At 41.2% G+C, this 19,920-nt stretch overlaps 2 protein-coding genes across 4 annotated transcripts in view; one reads left to right on the forward strand and one right to left on the reverse strand.

Annotated features, from left to right (window-relative positions):
* Window positions 1-8,641, forward strand: part of arhgap22b (Rho GTPase activating protein 22b) — a 54,043-nt gene extending 45,402 nt beyond the window's left edge. The window contains exons 5-11 of the mRNA XM_030078437.1: window positions 726-933; window positions 1,509-1,641; window positions 1,768-1,841; window positions 2,573-2,694; window positions 3,319-3,774; window positions 3,813-4,353; window positions 5,697-8,641. Of these exons, the coding sequence (XP_029934297.1) occupies window positions 726-933; window positions 1,509-1,641; window positions 1,768-1,841; window positions 2,573-2,694; window positions 3,319-3,774; window positions 3,813-4,353; window positions 5,697-5,919 (1,757 nt within the window). The 3' untranslated portion in view covers window positions 5,920-8,641. The remainder of the gene's footprint in view (window positions 1-725; window positions 934-1,508; window positions 1,642-1,767; window positions 1,842-2,572; window positions 2,695-3,318; window positions 3,775-3,812; window positions 4,354-5,696) is intronic.
* Window positions 8,642-10,683: 2,042 nt separating this feature from the next.
* The window catches only part of mapk8b (mitogen-activated protein kinase 8b), a 45,823-nt gene continuing 36,586 nt past the window's right edge, over window positions 10,684-19,920 (reverse strand). For 2 of the 3 annotated variants that reach the window (XM_030077612.1, XM_030077610.1), the window contains 3 exons: window positions 18,798-18,861; window positions 16,575-16,652; window positions 10,684-15,898 (listed from right to left, as the gene is read on the reverse strand). In XM_030077612.1, coding sequence (XP_029933472.1) covers window positions 15,681-15,898; window positions 16,575-16,652; window positions 18,798-18,861 — 360 coding nt within the window. In that variant the 3' untranslated portion in view covers window positions 10,684-15,680. Of the gene's footprint in view, window positions 15,904-16,574; window positions 16,653-18,797; window positions 18,862-19,920 lie in introns of all 3 variants that reach the window. The other variant, XM_030077613.1, reaches the window with a different exon arrangement.

Genomic DNA, 19,920 nt, shown 5'->3' on the forward strand with positions numbered 1-19,920 from the left:
CTTGTCTGCACATTGGTGGCCTGCATGTGACCCAGGCGCACACACACTTAGTGAAGTGATGAACTGACTTCAGCATTGGTTTATTTCACACCAAATAAATGTCAAACAATGAGAGAATGTATAGATCAAGGATGCTGAAATGAGACGTTTCCCTTCCCTCCCTGCTCAAAACACTTTATAGACAGTCAAGTCACCAAATAATTACAAAAAATCTGCTGAAATCGGGTTCCTTGTTGTGCAAAAGCTTATCAAATGGGGAGCTGTGGTCTGATTAATCCATTTTGGGTCCTTGATATGAAAACTTTTGAGCCCCTGCACTGTAAGACTGTCAGTGCACATATAGCAGTTAAAAAGTGGATGTGAGTTTATTATTTTGTGCTACATGACACACAAAAAAATGAAGACTGTAACATGACACTGCATTAGAAATCAAATTGTCAAACTTAGAAACACAACTAGTGTGATTTTGATGAAAAGCAATGATGCATCTTGTTACCAACTGGCCCAAGAAATACCTGCAAATTTCCATTTTTAGAGTGTGACAGATTTACTTTGTGCACCACATTTTTTTCTACTACACTTAAGCTAATTCTACTGTGGTGCTCATTGCAAGTTGAATTAAAGGAAGGACATGAAGGGAATTGAATGAAAATAACAGAATAGACGCGCCAGTGAACCAGCAAATGAGCAGACAGTTCACAGCAACTTGCTCCGTCTGTCCACAGGGATATTTGGCCAGCGCTTAGAGGACACCGTGCAGTATGAGAAGAAGTTTGGGCCCCGGCTGGCGCCCCTGCTGGTGGAGCAGTGTGTGGACTTCATCAGGGAGCGGGGTTTGGACGAGGAAGGGCTCTTCAGGATGCCGGGACAAGCCAACCTGGTGAAGGAGCTGCAGGAGGCCTTCGACTGCGGCGACAAGCCTCTGTTTGACAGGTAGAGCGGCTGGAGCGTGAAAAGGCCTGCACCTGGTTTCCAGGAGCTAAACGCTGACACTTTTGTATGCTGCATTGAGTGGAACTATTTTGAACACTGATATTGTAGCTAGACACAGTCTCACATCCCCCATCATCCTCACTTCCTGTGGAAACAAGGAAAGCAATCCCCAATGGTTAAAAACAGTTTGCAGTTTTGTGCATATTTTGTGTAAACTGTTCCATTGTCATACACAAAACTGGCAGATGCAGCACTATATCATTTTTGATTACTTACCATTTAGGTTTCAAATTACAAATTCTCATCTTCTCACATATGAAATGATGCTAAAATACTCATTTTTTGCTAATTGTATGCCATATATGGTATTCAATAATAGGAGAATGGCTGCGCATAAACAAGAAAGTTTAAAAAATGGGTCACTTAACTGATAGAGAACCACTGATCACCAACAAAAAACTCAGCCTCTTGTTTCCTCTCCTGGGACTTTTTTTGTTTTCAGCTCATTCTTTTTTAACATAACAGCATCTGTTACATGTCCACAACCTAACACCTGACTTCTCACTGCCTTGCAGTAACACAGACGTCCACACGGTGGCGTCCTTGCTGAAGCTGTACCTGCGAGAGCTGCCTGAGCCCGTCATTCCTTTCTCCAAATACGAGGACTTCCTCACCTGTGCACAGCTTTTGGCCAAAGATGAGGAGGAGGTATGGATGGATGCTGTGTGTGTGTGTGTGTGTGTGTGTGTGTGTGTGTGTGTGTATGTGTGTGTTAAACTTGCTGACAGTGTGTGTATGTAGATAACGCTTCATCTTTAATATTGTCTTAAATAGGGGGTCCAGGAGCTTGGAAAGCAAGTGAGCACTCTACCTCTAGCCAATTACAATCTGCTCAAGTACATATGCAAGTAAGTCCACTTTTTTTTTTTTTTTATTGTCTTTGATATTTTACTTCATTGAAACTTATTTTAATTTTTGGAAAATATTTCGTGGCATGCTGCATGCTGAAGGGTGCTGTGTTTACAAAGTAAGGGGAAAAAATAAGGGAAAGGTATTTTAATTAAACCTTTTGTTCTGTTCTTTTAATGTGTTCAATGCATTTATTGTTTTAATGCAGCTCTTTATCTTTTTTGCACTAAACTACAGCTGGAATAAGGTGCAGAGACTGTCATTATATAGTGTAACTGCCTGTTTCCCTGTTTATGTGACAATAAAGATGACTTGAGGATCAAACAATCAACCAGTTTGCAGAAATTTACAATCCCTGGGTCAAAGATTGATCAATTACCATTAAAACATTCATAATTAACATTAGTCAGGTTCTTCATCGGGCTAATGAATTGTCCCAAAGCATCAAGTCTCAAGGTTTTGCTCCAACTCATTTAAACACTGTAGGTAACCTTTCCAGTGAGCTTTCCATGGATGCACACACATTTCCTCTCCATGGTGTTAATGTCCTCATAAAGTGTATGATTTAGCCTCTTTGGTATTTTCAAGATGGTGAACTCCTGAAAGGGTTTAGAAACAAATGCAGACCATTTTTCAATAATGACTGTTCATATTCCAGTTTTTAACTTTGTTTTTATAGCTTTTTACAGTTTTTTTTTACACTCCTCTGATGTGTATCATCTGTCCTCAGGTTCCTTGATGAGGTCCAGTCCCACTGTAATGAGAACAAGATGAGCGTCCAGAACCTTGCCACAGTATTTGGACCAAATATCCTCCGTCCCAAGATGGAGGACCCAGTCGCTATTATGGAGGGTATGAGTAATGTTTATTTACCTCATCAATGGTAATGCATACCATTCATATGGTGCATATCACTGAATTAAATGCTTACCACTCAATAAATGACTCACATGTGCAAATGAACATTAGAAAATGTCATGGTACTGCAACCAAGTTCTGTTATGGCCCTGCTTGGCCGTTTCAACAGCAGTTGTTTTGAACGCCAGTCGATTATGATCTGGTTCTGTAAGAATGGGGGAATCTCCTAAAATACTGATTAAATTTGTGATCTCGCTGCCGGTAAACTGGCTGCTTGTATTGTTGCCCTCCATGGTTTCCATATCAAATGAACTCAGAGCGAAGGGAGTGATCTACAGGTCACCACATGAATTCTGATATTTGATATCTTCACATTTAGGATCAGATCTAAACGGTGTCTGAATCAGAAAGGATACTTTTTGGCATTCATATTCCACAAACATGTTATTTGTGTCATATAGCAAAGAAAAGTCAGAGTTGGGACTTTAGGATGCACTGTGAATGTTCTACAATTACTACCAGTGTATTGTCATCATATCTATCTGGAGTGGGAAGTCGCTATAATTTAATCTAATTTAACTTAATCTAATCCTCTATCATTGTGTCCAACTTCTCTAGGCACGTCTCTGGTCCAGCATCTGATGACCATCCTCATTAGAGAACACAAGCGCTTGTACTCAGGGAGGGACCAGGAGGGACCCACCGTATCCCAAACAGAGCTCGCTGTCCAGGGTCAGCAGCTCCAGCATCGCAGCCTGGGAGCCTGGATCTCAGAGGAGGATCTCCAGAGCTGCCCGGTCTCCAACCCCGACCATGATCTGCATAGCAGCGCCTCATCTCTGGATGCTAAACTGTGTGCAGCTGTCACGCCCACCCAGACGCCTAACCCGAACACCGCACCAAGACTAGGGACTTCGTCAGGGAAAGGCGAGCCGGTGGTCAGCCCGAGTAAGCAAGCCAAGGCCATGCCTTCTTGGAAATACACTTTCAAAAGCTCATCAGTGCCCCGCTCACAGCAACAGGCCAAACAAGGCAGCAGTGGGTCCACAGCTGATGTCACTAGTGTATCTTCAAGTGGGGGAGGAGGTGGAGGCGGAGGTGGTGTGGGGGAGGGAACTGGCTGATGAATGGATTGTCCTCATTGAGGGGCCACCGGCGTACCTCCTCAGGTGAGCGATCCACCCGTGATCGTGATTCCACGGGCTACTCCCAGAGACTGTCCACCTACGACAACGTCACCTCCTCCTCCAGCATGGGGAGCGTGCCCAGTGTCGCCAGTACGCCTTGGTCCACTTCCTCTTGTGAGATCTCAGTCCCTGAATCAGGAAGCAGTGAGACTTCGGCCAACCAGAACTGTGCAGGTGGAGAAAAGGTGGAGTGGATGGAGGGCCAGAGGGAGATTGAGAGCGTAAGGGATGGAGGGATGGGGACAGACCGGGGCTCTGAGCAGGAGGACAGCTGCGAGGCCATGGAGCTTTGTGGCAGCAGTGCAGCCTGCAGCGAGAATGGGAACGTGGCCGTGGCAGCTGGGGTGCCGTCCATTATCATGTCTGAGGATGGAGATGGTGGACCTACAACGCTTGGCAGTCTGGTGGAAGGGCTAAAGGATGAGTTGAGGAAACAGAAGAGTGTGTACGAGGCCAGGATCAAAAAGTAAGTCTTTGTATCGGACAAAGCTTCTCCATGTCAAGAGCACCTAGATAACTTAAAAACTCTTAGCAAAATAGTCATCCTTGCACATTTTCTCATAGTGCCCATTGTCTAGCAAATGAAAAATGAGTGAAATTAAACTATGATCCCAGGAGAGTTGAATCAAGGGCAACCGGACTTATTTGTAGACTCTTGAAGACGTTTCATTTCTCATCCAAGAAGCTTCTTCAGTTCTGACAGACTGGTACCTGGGACACACACAGAACACCTGGGACTCTCCATCAGTCTGTCAGAAAAGAAGAAGCCTTCACATGAACCTTAACAGATGAATTAAACTATTCCGTGTCCAGGCCTGTGGGAAGCACAGCTGTGTAAAATCTGGCTTCTGTAACTCCTCTGCAACTCCTCTATGACTACAACTATAACTAACTAAACTGCCTACAAATATGAGCATTTCTAATGTGTGCAAAGCATTATCAGCTTAAAGGCAAAGCTGCTCTTTGTGGCAGAGGTCTTCCTCATACCTGAATGAGTTTGTGGTGGTTGCTATGATTGTTTAGTTACAGATGCAAAATGTGAAACTGCAGAGGGTCAATCAAAGTGAGGACCCGTAAGACCCAGCTGACAAAAAAACATGACCTATCAATAGGTAGGACCAACAGTGAGAACCATGTAGACCCTAACCATCAACATAAATGCTAATTCCATGTTTTATTGTGAGCTAAGTCTAAAGTCAGTTCACCCTAGGAAGTTTTCCATAATGCATCTTAAAAGCTGCATGAGGCAACTTGGCAAGTGGCAACGAGAGGTGACTGTAGTTTTCAGGTTTTAAGGACTTCATTACCCAGAAATTCACTGTTCACTCCTTGGAATTAAATGTCTTTGTCTTATTTACTGGTAGGGGTGGATGTGGTGATAAAAATCTTGGCCACAGCTTCAACCATTGTTGGGGAGTTGTTTCTCTGGACAAAGTGTTCACTTGCTGCTGCTCAGGAGTTTGTAGTGCACTCTTAAGTTTCAATTAATCATTTCCTGTGCACTGAGAGGATTTCTGATGCATGACCATAACCAGAGTTTCATCTGGGCAAACAGGATAAATCTACAAGTTAGTGGTTTCCTTCCCTTCTATGGTATAATCTACAGTAGGATGGGTATATATTTATATATATATATATATATATATATATATATATATATATATATATATATATATATATATATATATATATATAAACCAGCCTAGTGCAACTTTTATGTTTTGTCCTACAACCTGAACATGACACAACAGTTTCTCATATTTTAGCCGTGTCTTTATTTTAAAGTCTATGTTTTGCTGCCCCCCTCAGGCTGGAGGAGTCCAGTGCAGCTCTTTGTGCCCAGATGGAACGTTTGGAACAAGAGATGGAGCAGGAGAAGAAGAAGCAGCGCATGCTCGAGATCAAACTACGAAACTCTGAGCGGGCGCGGGAGGACGCAGAAAACCGCAACCGGCTGCTTGAGAAAGAGATGGAGGATTTCTTTTCCACGCTGGGAGATCTGGCCCTGGGAGCAAGGACTAGTGACATATGAGAGCATGGCCGCTCATCTGTCTGGGGCCAAAAGAGTGGCTGACGTCAGGGTTTATATTTCAGGAGGTTGTCGCTTGCAAGGGCTCGTGTCCTCCTGAAATAATCCTCAATAAATCAGGGCGTTCCTTCTGAAAAAAAAAAGAAATAAAATGGAACAGGCCATATTTGTGTACATTCAGGGCAAGTTCAGATTAACTGAAATATCGAGATGAGACAACATAAGGATGTAAAAATCAAAGCGGGATTGGCTACTTGGTACTTGTCAGATTGATCTTCATAAAGCGCTGAGTGAGTTGGACTATCCTTGAAGTGCAGTGATACTCCAAGAATGCTTCAAATGGAACGGGAGTAGGAGGGAACCATACTCTTGGTGACATTACCAGGGTTTGTTTTGCAGAGCCAGTATTTTAAACAGGCCCGGTACCTGAGTGCAAGCGGTGGAACATGATTAAACACTCATTTTCTCTGTACTGGAAAGCACTGACTTCTTCAACCACTACTGTACAAGGACATTAAGTGAAGGGATTTTGTGCAGAAACTAAGATTCAGTGAAAGAGACGCTGTTATTGTTGAATGCGGACAGCCAACATATTTATCTATACTTATGTACAGCTGTACAGTGGTAGCACCTGTAGAAGTTCCTCCTTGTGCACTTATTCTACACCGATCACGCATTAGTACGTCACACAGTTATTTCTTGAATGTTATTCAGTAGAATCAAAACCACCTCAGTGTTTCTTAACCACGTTGTTACCAAACCATTCCTTGTTACTTCCAATAGCTGAAAAGAAAGTAACACATGGCTTCCCAAACAATTCCTCTTAAGAATGGACTAGATAAACAGTGTAGCATTAAAGCGGCATGAAACCAGGCAGAAAATCAAATTTTTACTGACATCTAGTGATTGAAATATTTGTCTAGTTGCAGGATGTAAGTATTAGGTCTAGTTTTAGGTCAAGTATGTGGTCCAATTCAGTATTAGGTCACTTTTACACTTGATAGTCCAGATTAACGATTCTTTTGATAAATTCTTACTTTGCATTTGGTTCTGTTGGCTGCCATATGGACAGCCATGTATAAACCTAAGTGATGTGTTTTCTTCATATTGGTCAGAGAAGAAAGCACATACCATGGACCATCAGCCATGGACCTTAACATTTATGGCAGTTTATCCTGTTTTGGTCTGCAGTTCAAAGGAAGATGAATGAAACAGAAAATGAAAGACTGATACCAATCTGATCAGTGAGGATACTGGTGTGTTGATTGTTCAAAAGTGGGCACACTGCCATCAGATGTTGGTACCAACGTAGAAGTGTCATGATTTCATAACTGCATTACGAGGGAGAAAAATGAGGCGCAGTAAGCTATGTCCCATGCTCCTACGTAGCCCTGCAGTTGCTACTTTATTGCCTACAATAAATTAGCTTCTTTTGAGGCACTGCAACATCTTGGCATTAGTCACTGTCTTCGGTACAGATCTGTCTGTGGAGGTTCTGTCATCCAGGTCATGGTTATCCATAAAGAGTTCACTCAGTGTCCACTGGAGTTGTTTGTAAATTCTCGAAGACGTTTCATGTCTCATCTAAGAAGCTTCTCCCATTCTGTTGGACTGCTGGGGAGTTCCAGGTATTTAACCTGTGTAGGGATGTCACAACTGAAGAAGCGTCTTGGTTGAGAAGTGAAATGTCTTTGAGAATCTACAAACGACTCCGGTTGCCTCGAGTGAACATATGTGGACACTCCAGATCTCTCCTGGAACCGATCCAAGATCCACCTCTTTCAAGTGGACCAGTGCTTGATCAGGGTGTTCTCACCTACCCAGAAGAGCCACCTCAACACACCAGAGTTCAATTCAACTGGACTAAACACGACAGGTGTGAAAGTGACCTTAGATGGCTGTTGGATGTGGTCAGAAAAGCAACATAATTTAATTTCAACCTATAGCTGTCAGGGCAGCAGTGCTTCTCTGCCATAAAAGATTCAGGGTTTCATTAGCCTTTCATTCGGCAGTCAGTCAAAGGTGGGACTTCTACAAAAGCTGCATCTGTATTCCTGTTTGTGTCCTCAGGCCCTTCTCGTGCCTATCTAGCCACCATGATGACAAAGCCTCAGTCTTTGGTTTACTCTGACCAACACAGATGTCAATATACCTTTAATGTACAGACGATATAACAGGGACAGTGTAAGTACTTCAAGCATTTTCAATTTAGCATATGCTGCCTAGTATTCAGGACACGTGACAGTAGGTGAAGGCCATTCGCAGTACACAGTAAATACCAAAGCTGGACACACTCTGCCGTTGGCTCACTAAAGATCAGAATGGCCTGCCATGTTGATTTTGGCACACGAAGCTGAACACTGCCCTCAAAGAAACAATGGAATTTCCTGCGTTGTGCCTTCAGGGAAGTGTTTTTAAATAGGAAACATGTAGTGTTGCTTGCTCGTCCAGAGGTGTTGTGCATATACTCTCCCATAGTACACACAGTGGCTGCATTAATGTCCGTTTTTTCTTTTTTATTATTATTATTATTTTGATATTGCAACAAACTGCTGAAGATATTAATAACTTGATCTCCCTAGAAGGTGCCAATTCTTGTGAAAGTGAATTGTGAATTTGAATGGAAGTTTTGAATTAAGAATGTATCCTTGTAGTGAATGTAATGTGTTGTTGATGAAGCCAGCCCTATAAAAAAAAAAAAAGTTACCCAGTTACCAGAGCAAAACAATAATTTGTTGACGATTTGACTAAAGCAAATCAGCCTTATAATTATTATATTACTCAGTTCTTCTTCCCACAGCACTGTACGACATAAACCAAGCTGGATGCATGGTCCATTAATTGAGCTCACACAGGCCTGGTTCATGAACTGAGCTCAATTAACACTCAAATTCATATGTTTCCAGAATGAACATATATGTATTGTGAGCGTTGCATGTAGCTAGATTGTTGAAACTGTCCTTTTTCAGCAGCTCATCGCCAGATTCTCCATGCAACACTTATTTCTTCAAGCCCCCAATAAGCGGTCTAGTGAAAAGTGAAAATGTGCTTTCAGTTAGATAAGACAATGTGACTGTATTTTTTTCTTTCTTTTTTTTTTACATTTTATACAGATGCATATAGATAGTGTTATTTGACTGCCCTCTTAAAATGCAAATGTTTACAAGGTAATGCTTTGAGGGGAATTATCCTTTAAAGGCTTTTCGACATCTAAATCTATAGCGGATAAGATTAATGATTCCAGCCAAGGCGTTTATTTTCCTCTATGTCTCATAACCAAGGCTAAATGTTTCCTATGTCTCTGCTGAACATATATGGTGCTTATTTATTATGGATTTACACTATTGTAATGAATGGACATCTATGGGAATAAAAGGTGACAAGATCATCAGCGGGACATGAGTGAACCTCAATTTTCGGAGCATCTGAAGCACAGCTGTGGTTTCAACATGTTTTCCGTAAAATATTGTTTGGTGTGTTTTTAATAATCTAGCTGAGCTGTGCCAGAAAAAAATGAGGTGACGGGAAGAACGGAAAAAAAGGGGGAAAAAAAAACACATTCCTGGATTATTGTGGTGGTGGCAAAAAAACAAAACTCGAATAACAAGTTGCCCTATATTTCCAGCGTCACACTTAAGTGCATTAAAGGCATTATTTCAACAAGAAATACATTTACTATCATGTAATTGAATGGGCCCCTATGGTAGGAATTTCCATGAGTCTCAACTGACATGCATACTTACAAATAAAGAAGTTTAATATAGGCGCTGTTCAAAATTTAAAAACCTTTTTTTTCCCCAAGCGGTTTCAGACTCTCTCAAGTTTGGCTTCTTCACTAAAGAATTACTGAAATCCTCCCACTCAGGCCAGTTTGAAGCACTTCAACTGGAAAGCCTCTAAACAGCAGATTTACCTGATTTGCATCAGAGGAGCCGCTGCTGTCATCCAAGCAGCTCCAGTATTAAAAATAATTAGTCTCCTATTCATTCAGTAAGTACTCCTCTAATTCAACACTTTTTCTCAAAACAGAAAGGTTATTCTTATCTTGAACCAGAGAAGATGTAAAATCAAAATCATTAGACCTGAACAATACAGAACTTACAAAAAAAAAGCACTAGGGAAGATTTTTATGTAAAAATCCACAGAGACGATCGTCCTGTCCTCACCAAATGATTCCAGCTTCTCAAATTAATCCCAACTGTGTCCAGAGGCTGCCAGGGAGTCGTCCAGGTGAACAGAGAGTGATCAGTGAGTACAATTTACGTGTCACCTCAACAGCAGCGAAGGGAGCGCTCTGTCTAAAGAAACCTGAAAAGTCAGATTTTTGCAACCTCCAACTTGGGAAAAAAGCAGTGGAATACCATGCAAAGTGTATGTTGTTATGCAAAGATGGCCACATACACTGTCAGTAGAAACAACCTCAATTTTAAACTGTGGGCGGTGAACATTCAGTTTTATAGAGTCATTTTTTCCCATGTGGTACGTTAATAATCACAAAACCTTTGCAGTGGGTTAATAAGCCAGCATAACCACAGATAATGGTTTTCTATAGAGTGTATTAATGAGCATTTGCTGCTTCTTACTTCACGGCTACAACACAATTTCTGGGTAATAAAGTCCTTCAAACGTCCAAAATTCAAACAGTTAGTTCCTGCTACCACTAGATGCCGCCAAAGTGTGACCTCAATGCCTGTAAAGGGTTTTTACTCCTGAGGGTGAGCGACAATTTCTTTTTACTCAGGAAAAGAAAAGACATACAAGCATGGATCAAAGTGTATTTCTTTTATTTGCAGTACATGTTTTTTTTTTTTTTTTTAAAGAGTTGGCATCATCAGATCCCAGTGCATGTATTCTAGTAGTGCACTTCTTCGTTGGTTGCGGTTTTTGGGACGCGCAGAGCCAGGAATTCTTAAAACTACTTGCATGGCTGGATTCACTAGCAAACATTACAAACCAGCACCATACATATAACGAGTTTATTTCATTTTTTTTTGTAGGTATTTACTTATCTTTTTGTGTTTATTAACATTATTTGGCCTTACCGCACACCCGAATCGAAATCCGCTGGCCAGGTGTGACCCGAAGAACTCCCCTGTCTCCGTTTCAACCTCTGGCCACAAGATTCGACTCAGTGGGTAAGACTGATTACGTAACATTATGACTATAAACAAGTCACAGAAATAAAAATTGATCTTATTCATAAAAAAAAGGAAAAACATGGATTGACAGTACCAAACATTTTCTCTACCTTCAGGAGACAGCTAACGAAGGCTAGGCCCATCACTTACTACTAGCACAGTTTGCCGAAGGTATTGCACATGAACTGTAAAAAAAAAAAAAAAAAAAAGAAAAAAGAAAGAAACAAAACAAACAAAATAAGGAACAAAAAATACATATAACAATTCTCTTACTTCTAGGTGAAGTATACATAATGTACAAAACTAGAAGTCTGCTGAAATTGACAAATAGTACACTTTCAAATAAATAAATAATGGAATCTGTTATTCACACGTCTTCGATAGCTAATTCTGCGGGCGAATAAGTATATGCAAGAACTGGCAGAAATTCAGCGTGAGGTAGTTCATCAAAGCTGACTGAAATCAGAATTACATCGTTTGGAGAAATGCAGTAATAACAATAATAATAAAAAAAAAAAAAAAAGCAACAACAACCTAAACAGAAAAAACAACAACAACAAAAACCCATCTAACTCCAATTAAAGCCCTACCATGCTGGGATGAAGAAAAATTAAGAGCACTTTAAAACAACAATTTTTTTTTTCTAATTGATATTCTGTGTTGTATTTTTAGCAATTACAAACAAACGGATACAAATCGCTGTGATTTTCCCTGGTTTTTAACGTCTTCTTGCAGATGTCGGCGTCGCTGAAGTCTCACTTTTTACTCCGGGTTTGCAGAACTCGCCTACTGCTGCACCGAAAAACAGACTAATAATAATTTACGTTACTTTTTCCATCTGGCAGAATCTGCAAGGATTTGGTAACTCGTTATCTTAGACCGCGTTTTGTTTTGCAATACACTAATTCGATTCTGCAGTCAATCAATAAAAAAAAGACTTTTTTTGCAGTGCTAATGTGCAGAATCGATGCATGAAGCAGTGGACCATGCAATCTTGTAAAACACTCAATAATCTCACCTCACTTTGCTGTCATGATCTAAAATTAAATAATCTCCTCGTTAGATTGATCAGCTAATTTTCCAGCCCGCAAATCCGTCTTTGTGCCGGAAATTATGTTCCTACATCTATGTTTTGTTCACAAACCTCATGAACTAGATATAAGTTAGTATAGTGCAAACCAAAACTACTTCTGACCAACAAATGACCAAATTATTCCTTGCAGATTCAGCCGTCCACCTCTTAGCCATGAAGCCAAACTGCAGCAGGCGTTTGGAAACCACGGAGCAGAAAGTGGCTCTGTTCAGCCGTCCACGTCTGGCAGACAAAGACAAGTCGCCGACGAACAAAACTTCTGCTTGTGCTGCGACCGAGCCGTCTGAAAGCCAATCTCTCCTTGTAACTTTACTTTAAGCTTTCTGGAAAAAGTCTACATCAAAGACCGAGAGAGGTTCGACAGAGACAGTACTGTATTACACTTTTTTTGTTTTTTAGACAATCCAAGCACAGTGTTGGTTAGGCTTCTGCTATCAGTGTCCACAACGCATCTTTCTGAATACGTGACGTAACATCGTACATTCCTACTCTGCTTTTCACAAACTGAAGTTTTAGTTTAGCGCAAACATTTCTTAGGGGCAGAGCGGCTCTGGAGGCAGAAATAATCTTGCTGGTTGAGTTTAGAGTTCGGATCGGGTCGTATATTTTTGTCCGAGCCCGACCCGACATTGACAGGCATTCTTGTTTTTGTGTCCGAATCCGACTCAAGCCTGAGATTTTGCTTGTCCACCATCGCTAGGTTACATTTACCGCCTGAAATATGAGCATGAACCCAAACATAATTTCTTAATTTTTGTCTAAACCCGGCCCGACCCAACTCAACAGGCTCAGGTTGGGTATCCTTACACTGTGTTTCAGTCAGCTAGCAGGAAAACTTGGCAAAGAACGAACATTTGACACAATAGAAATAAAAAACGGAAATGGCAATGACTTCTTCTTCTTCATTCACTCATGATCATGACACTGATGTTGTTTAAAGGCTAGCTAGCCGAGCCAGAAAACAAAGTATGGATAGTTGGCATTATTCTGTTTGTAGATGGATTGCTAGACTTTACACGTTTAAATCTAGAGTTTTGATCTAAGGTTGCTTAGCCAGGAAAACTTTGGTTCTTTGGCTCCACCCACTGAGGTAAAATTAAACCAACGAGATTATTCCTGCCTCCAGAGCGGCTCCGGTTCCAGTGGATGTTTGTCCGACTAAAACCCCAAATCTGACGACTTTTCAACGGCGAACGTTCTCAGATACCACCGCGCGATACTGCCGATAAAGCAGCCATCCATTTCGCTCTGCACCGTTTGATTTGACATCCATCGAGAACTTTTTTTAAAAAACGAGGGCTATTCTGATCACTCTTCTCCATTACAATCATCACATTTAATCTGTACACAAAGTAAAGCCACAAAACCATTATGAAACCTAGATTTCGGTTGCTGTCACTGCAAAGAAACACTTTTTTGTTTGTTTGTTTTTTTATTTACTTTGATGAAAGACCTTGATAAAACTGCCCTTTCTTTTGAAATGACTCGAACTCATGCTAAAGCATCTCAAAGTATACGTCATCACCGTCATACCCTGCAAAACACTGCAGCCTCCAACTTTAGGGTCAAAATCAACAACAGTAGAAAAATATACAATACATTTGTGAGAACTACAACCGCATCGTACGTGATTTTTTGTTTGTTTGTTTGTTGGTTTATGATATGGAAACTGTTGCTTTTATCCGGACACAACAAAAACCTTCTACACACGGTGAACACGTCTTCCCACGTAATCAGGAATGAATGCTTGACAAACAACAGGCACTTTTCCTTTCAAAGCAAAACACTCAAGAAGGGCACTATTATTGCATACAGTAAGAATCAGTTCGCTTTTGAGCTTGGGGTTCTGGTGCCGTTTTTAACATGCTGGGCTTTATATAGCTATATATTCTTTTTTTTTCTTAAACGTGTTTTTATTCACAAAATGCAGGCAAGTCTGGTTGGCAAAGGGTTTGGCCAATTCTCTGAAGAACCACTTTCAAATTTACTAAGACGTTTCGACACACCTGAAACCTGGCAGAAAATTCACAAAAATACCGTAGTAACATTACTAATAGTAGGATCTCGTGGTGGTTAAGCAGAAATCACATTGTTCCATCAGGCCGCAGAGTCGCTCTCCATCTCCATCTCCATCTCCATCCCATAAAACACACCAAACATCAACACGTTCACAAGCCTTCTCGGTATCACACCGCCCTACTTGACCGAAGCACTTTCTACTCACAACTTAACCGATTCCACAACCTCGCCTTTACAACTCGACCTTTCTCTCCAACGACAACGCAACGCATCCCGCGAGTCTTTTACCGTCGACAACAACACCTCACCGTCAAATCAAGCCGTCTGACCCGCAGAGAAAGCAAGAGGAACTTTGCGTCCGGCGATGCTTTTCTGCGGTCTGATATTTTTTTTGTGTGTTTTGTTTTGTTTTTAAATCAAAGTGATTCCACCAGTACAACTCCATAATGTCACACAAGAGGAAGAGGTACTTCAAGCACTTAAAAAATAACTCAAGAAAGTCATCAAAAAAGTTCCAAAACCTAACTAACTAAGTGACTAACTGTGCCATTTCAATCCCATAGCTTACCAATTCCTAAAAAAAAAAAGAAGAAGGTAAAAATCAGGCAAAAAAGAAAAGTCAGATTCTCATATCAACACCGGGGTGAGTGGAAATCTCAGCGTTTGTGAGATTACGTGGTGACTATACAGGAACTGAGTAAAGAGCAAAGTATAAAGCTTTTGTTAAACGGAAATTTTACAACGAAGGAAGTAGTAGTGACTCACGAGAAAACAGCTCACTTTGTACAAATAAATCTAGATGATCTCAGTTTAAATCAATGGATATGTCATATGCATTTAAAAACGATATCCATTTCCATGTGAGATAAAATAGATAAGGAAGTATTACCGGGGGAGTACTAAGACCATACATTTGTCAATTAAATAATGTTTCAATGGCTCACTGCAAACTTGTATTGAAGAGGAAAAAAAAAAAGTACATCTACAGTAAAATCTGTACAAACTCAGTCTACACTTATATGGCGAGTTGTAAAAGCAGTAGCTTACAAGTGAGAGAAATGATTTTGAACAGAAAAATAGATCACATTAAAACATTTTACAGGTATTTTCTTTCAAATTCTCACCGTCGGTTAATACAAACCGGGACATAGTGAAATCATAAAAGTTCTCATCTTCTTAGGTTTCAAAAAAAAAAAAAAAATTAAGAAATGCCACAATAAATTACAGCGAAGACTCAGTCAAAAGATAATCTACAAAAAAAAAGAAAAAAAAGACTAGAATTATAAAAAGAAAAAATTGCAAATATTCGTCCTTTCAGAAAACAAAAGAAAAATGTCTCGAACAGCTAGCGAAAACTGGCTTAAACGCTACACTACTGAAGACAAGCAGAGAGGAGGAGGGGGCGGAGTCAGAGACGGGGGCGGGGCCAGGAGGAGCCAGTGTCGGACATGCGGTCTGGGATCCGACCAGGAGGCGTGGCCTAGCCCCGGACGAGGAGGTGGAGCTGATGATAGTCATCTGCAGCAGCCCAGGGGGCCAGGGGCCGTGGCGGCGGCGGCGCTGGTCGTGGCGGCGGCGGCAACGGCGGTGGTGGTGCTGGCCGTCTCCAGGCTGCTGTCGGTGTCGGTCAGGGTGGGGTCGGTCGACATGGACGAGACGTCGTTGGCGGAGGCGGAGGAGGACGTGGAGGGGTGGTGCTGGTGCTGCTGGGGGCTGCTGCTCACTGCTGCACCTGCGCTATGAGAAACACAGCCAGCTGCCTGTGGTCAGCAAGAGAACGCCAACCTGAACACACACACACACACACACACACACACACACACACCGCTTTGTGCTGCAGCCCCGCCACCTAATCCACTTCAATCCAACTGTTGTGCCATAAAGTTTCCTCTCTGCTGCCTGTAATGCTCAGCTTTTCTTGTTATCACAGTAACAGAGGTGTTCATTCAGTTTCCGCTATTTTGTCCCCCCTCATTGTATGTAAATAGGGAGGACAAAAAATTAGAAACACCTCTCGATATAATGTAGTCCAGTACAAGAGCTCCGCAAACTACAACCTCAATAATAAGCATAGAATTAAATTGACACATTCTCCCTGGTTGAGTGAACAGAGCTCTGGTTACGAGCCGGTGTGACAGCAGGCAGGGGGGTGGGCGGGGCTTATTTGCATATTCATCGATCTGCACATTTTTAACGAAGGTAAGATTTAGAGTTAGGGGCTTAATAACAGACTGGAGGGGGGACTTTCTCACCTCGTGCACTGACAGAAGCATGTTGCATAGAAGAATCATCATTTTCCGGTCTTGGGAGAGGTTAATGCATGCAGAAACACACACACACACACACACACACACACACACACACACACACACACACACACACAAAGCCACACAAGAAACTCCACTAACCTAAAGAAGCCGGCTGTCCTCTGATCACGCCGTTCTTCGTCCTCTCCTCCCAGTCCAACACTTCTTTGTATATCAACTCTGGAGACACAAACACATCATTCAATGAGACACTGGAGGTGTAAATAAAGGAACCTTCAGATTTTTTCACCAGCCTACCCCTCCGCCCATCCCATGACATAAAACTGTGCTCCTGTTCCTCCCTGATACACCTCTGTCCCGTCATGTCATGTCCTGTCCTGCCCAACATCCTGTTCTGACAGGAAATACATCACATCAAGGAAGTCAGATGCACAAGAAGATAGCTTTATGTATAGTATGAAAAAACCAACTATAACATAAACTAAAAATAATATGAGAGATAAATAGATAGAAAGGAGTGTATCATCTTAGATTTACCCTGTTTGCCCAATTTTAAATGTGGACAATTCATTCTTTTATTATTTTATTTTATATTATTATATTATTTATTTATTGTATTAATTTTATTTTATTAATTATTAATTTTATTTTATTTTATTATATTATATTATTAGTTTATTTAATTTAATTTAATTATTTTATTAATTTTATTTTATTAATTATTTATTTTATTAATTATTTATTTTATATCATTTGTACTTGCTTCACCATGCTGGTCCTGATGTCATTTATACTGTTTTGAGTAAATCGGGTGCACACATTTTTATTTCAGTATTCACATTTTCTTCTTGTTGTATTTTGTGTGAGCAGCTGTGTGCAGCAGCCCAGGCTGGAGCCAGGAAACGGCAGCAGGTCACACCCGAGGTGTGAATTCCCTGATGTCCTGATCCCTCCCTCAGCGCTGAGGAAGAGGAAAAGGTCAAGACGGAGGATTCAGACAGCCGGCGTCACACAGCAGCAGCTCAAACGGGGCCGCAGACGACCGCGCTGTCACGTCTGCTCACAGCGGCACCAGCCAACATGTTGATGTAAAAATACTCGTCTTGTCCGTCTGAATCCTGAAGCCGGGCCGCAGAGGGGCGAACAGAGTCCCGTCGCCGCCGAGCCGCCGCAGATTTAGAGTCTCCCTGTTTGCCCGAATGACATTCTTGTCTCAGGTTCGGTCACTCGAGGGGAAATGTCTCTGCCCACAGGAAATGAATCCATCCAGAAACATCCACACTCACCAACATCACATCATCATCTTCCTCCTCTGGTGTTTCTTTGGTTTTTAAAACGTCACCACCTGGCCGGGTGTACTTTACTGACGTCATGATACATCATTTCTGAACATCGCATTTCTCAAATCTCATCACTTATGTGGGAATCCGGGAGATCCCTGCTTTGTTTGTTTGTTTTATTTTGAAATTTCATCTAAGCTGTCACCGCCTCAGGTCATCTGTCAATCAAACAGTGTGGGGGCGGGGCTTGGGTTTCCTGTTGACAGAGGTTAGGTTTCTCTTCTCTGTGTCTGTTGCTGCTCAGGCTAACAACCCAGCTCTTCTTCCTCTGGTTATTCCAAACTAATTTTTGCAAATTAGGACTGAAAAAATCCTTAAATCTCAGTTTATATAAGCAGAACTAAGTTAGGACACATTTGTTTTCCTGATTTCCACATTTCAGGCCGAGGAAACGGGAAAGCAGGAGGACGATGTACACGAGCTGACTGCCAAGAGTTTTTTTTTTTTTCAGCTTTACAGTCAAGATAGGATTATGTGTTTTCCTAATTTATAAAATATGGCAGATTGTGCTCAAGAAGAAAAACAACAACACTGCAGAGAGCTGAGCGCCGCCGACAGCCAATCAGAGAGCAGATATATCTGTGAGAAGAGGAGGAGAGGAGGAGAGGGAGAGGAAAGGAGAGGAGAGGAGAAGCGAGAAAAGAGAGGAGAAAAGAGAGGGAGAGAAAATAGGAGAAGAGAGGAGGAGAGAAGACGAGAAGAGAAGAGAAGGGGAGAAGAAGAGTGGAGGAGAGAAGACCAGAAAAAGATGAAGAGAAGAAGAGAGGGAGAGAAAAGAGGAAGAGAAGAGGAGAGAAGACAGAAGATAAAAGAAGAGAAGAGACGAGGAAGAGAAAAGAGGAAGAGAATGAGAGAAGATAAGAGGAGAAATAAGAGAAAAGAGACAAAAAGAGAAGAAGAGAAGGAGGCAAGAAGAAAAGAGAAGAGGTGAAATGAGAGAAGGAGGGGAGAAGAGAAGAGAAGAGAAGAGAAGAGAAGAGAAGAGAAGGGTATAAAAAGCTGAGCACGGTTCTCTCCCTCCTACCTTTCCACTCCTCCACCGTGTGCTCTCGTTCATCCAGCTGCTTGTCTGTGATCAGCGGCGGCGGCTGGAAAGAAAACAGACAGACAGAGACAGACAGATAGAGAGAGAGAGAGAGACAGACAGACAGACAGATAGAGAGAGAGAGACAGACAGACAGACAGATAGAGAGAGAGAGAGAGACAGACAGACAATCAATATAAATCTACAACAGACGATACACAGAATTACATTTATTTCACAAATCCTTCCAGTCACGGCCTTGGCTCGCTGAGAAATGTTAAACTATTGTCACTTGTTGATTTAAGTCTCTTTTCCAGCGGAGCCGCGGCCATGAGGCAGCAAACTAATTTAAAAAGAAAAATGAAAAACACCGATCATAAAACCATCTGTAAAAAAAAAAAAAAAAAAAAAAGGCTGTCCATCCAAAAGCCAGTTAACAACACAGACGTTTCAAAAGATGCTTTTGAAGACAAACTTTAATGAAATTTAAGGCTTTTTTTAGGACAAATAATCTTTTTCTCTTTTCTCTTTTTTTTTCAAATCAGCATTTCACAGCTCTTAGGTAGGAATTTGGTTGTTATTAACTAGGTGGTTCTAAAAAAATGTTCTGTGTTTTCATATTAATATTGTAAATGTCCTTCAGGTGCTGTTGTAGTAAATCTACCCAATACTTTCTTCCACAGCTTCACAGCTCAGTACGAAGGATTTTCTAGGTAACAGCGAAGTAAAAAGTGAGCCAGGTTTGCAAATAACCCTAACATCGAAACATGTGCAGAAACTAAATTAAGAAAAAATGCTTTATGTCGAAATTAAGACCTCACAAAGTCCAATTTAAGACTACTTTAAAACCTTTAATGCCTAATATTTGCAAAATGGGATTCAAGACATTTTAAAACTTTTTATGGAGCGGTATGAAATAAATTGATGAATTAATGAATGAATTAATAAATGAATAATGTCCTTGTCATCATCCTGTGTCCTTTCTTTTGTTTGTTTGTTTGTTTGTTTGTTTGTTTTTTGTCTGTTTTGCTCTGTTTGATGTCTTTGTCTCTATGTTAGTCTTTATGTCACCTGCCTAGGGACTACAGATGAAAAGTAGCTGTTTTTACTAATTCTAGCATAT

Source organism: Myripristis murdjan, chromosome 19 (assembly GCF_902150065.1).
Source record: "Myripristis murdjan chromosome 19, fMyrMur1.1, whole genome shotgun sequence".
Taxonomy (NCBI): Eukaryota; Metazoa; Chordata; class Actinopteri; order Holocentriformes; family Holocentridae; genus Myripristis; species Myripristis murdjan.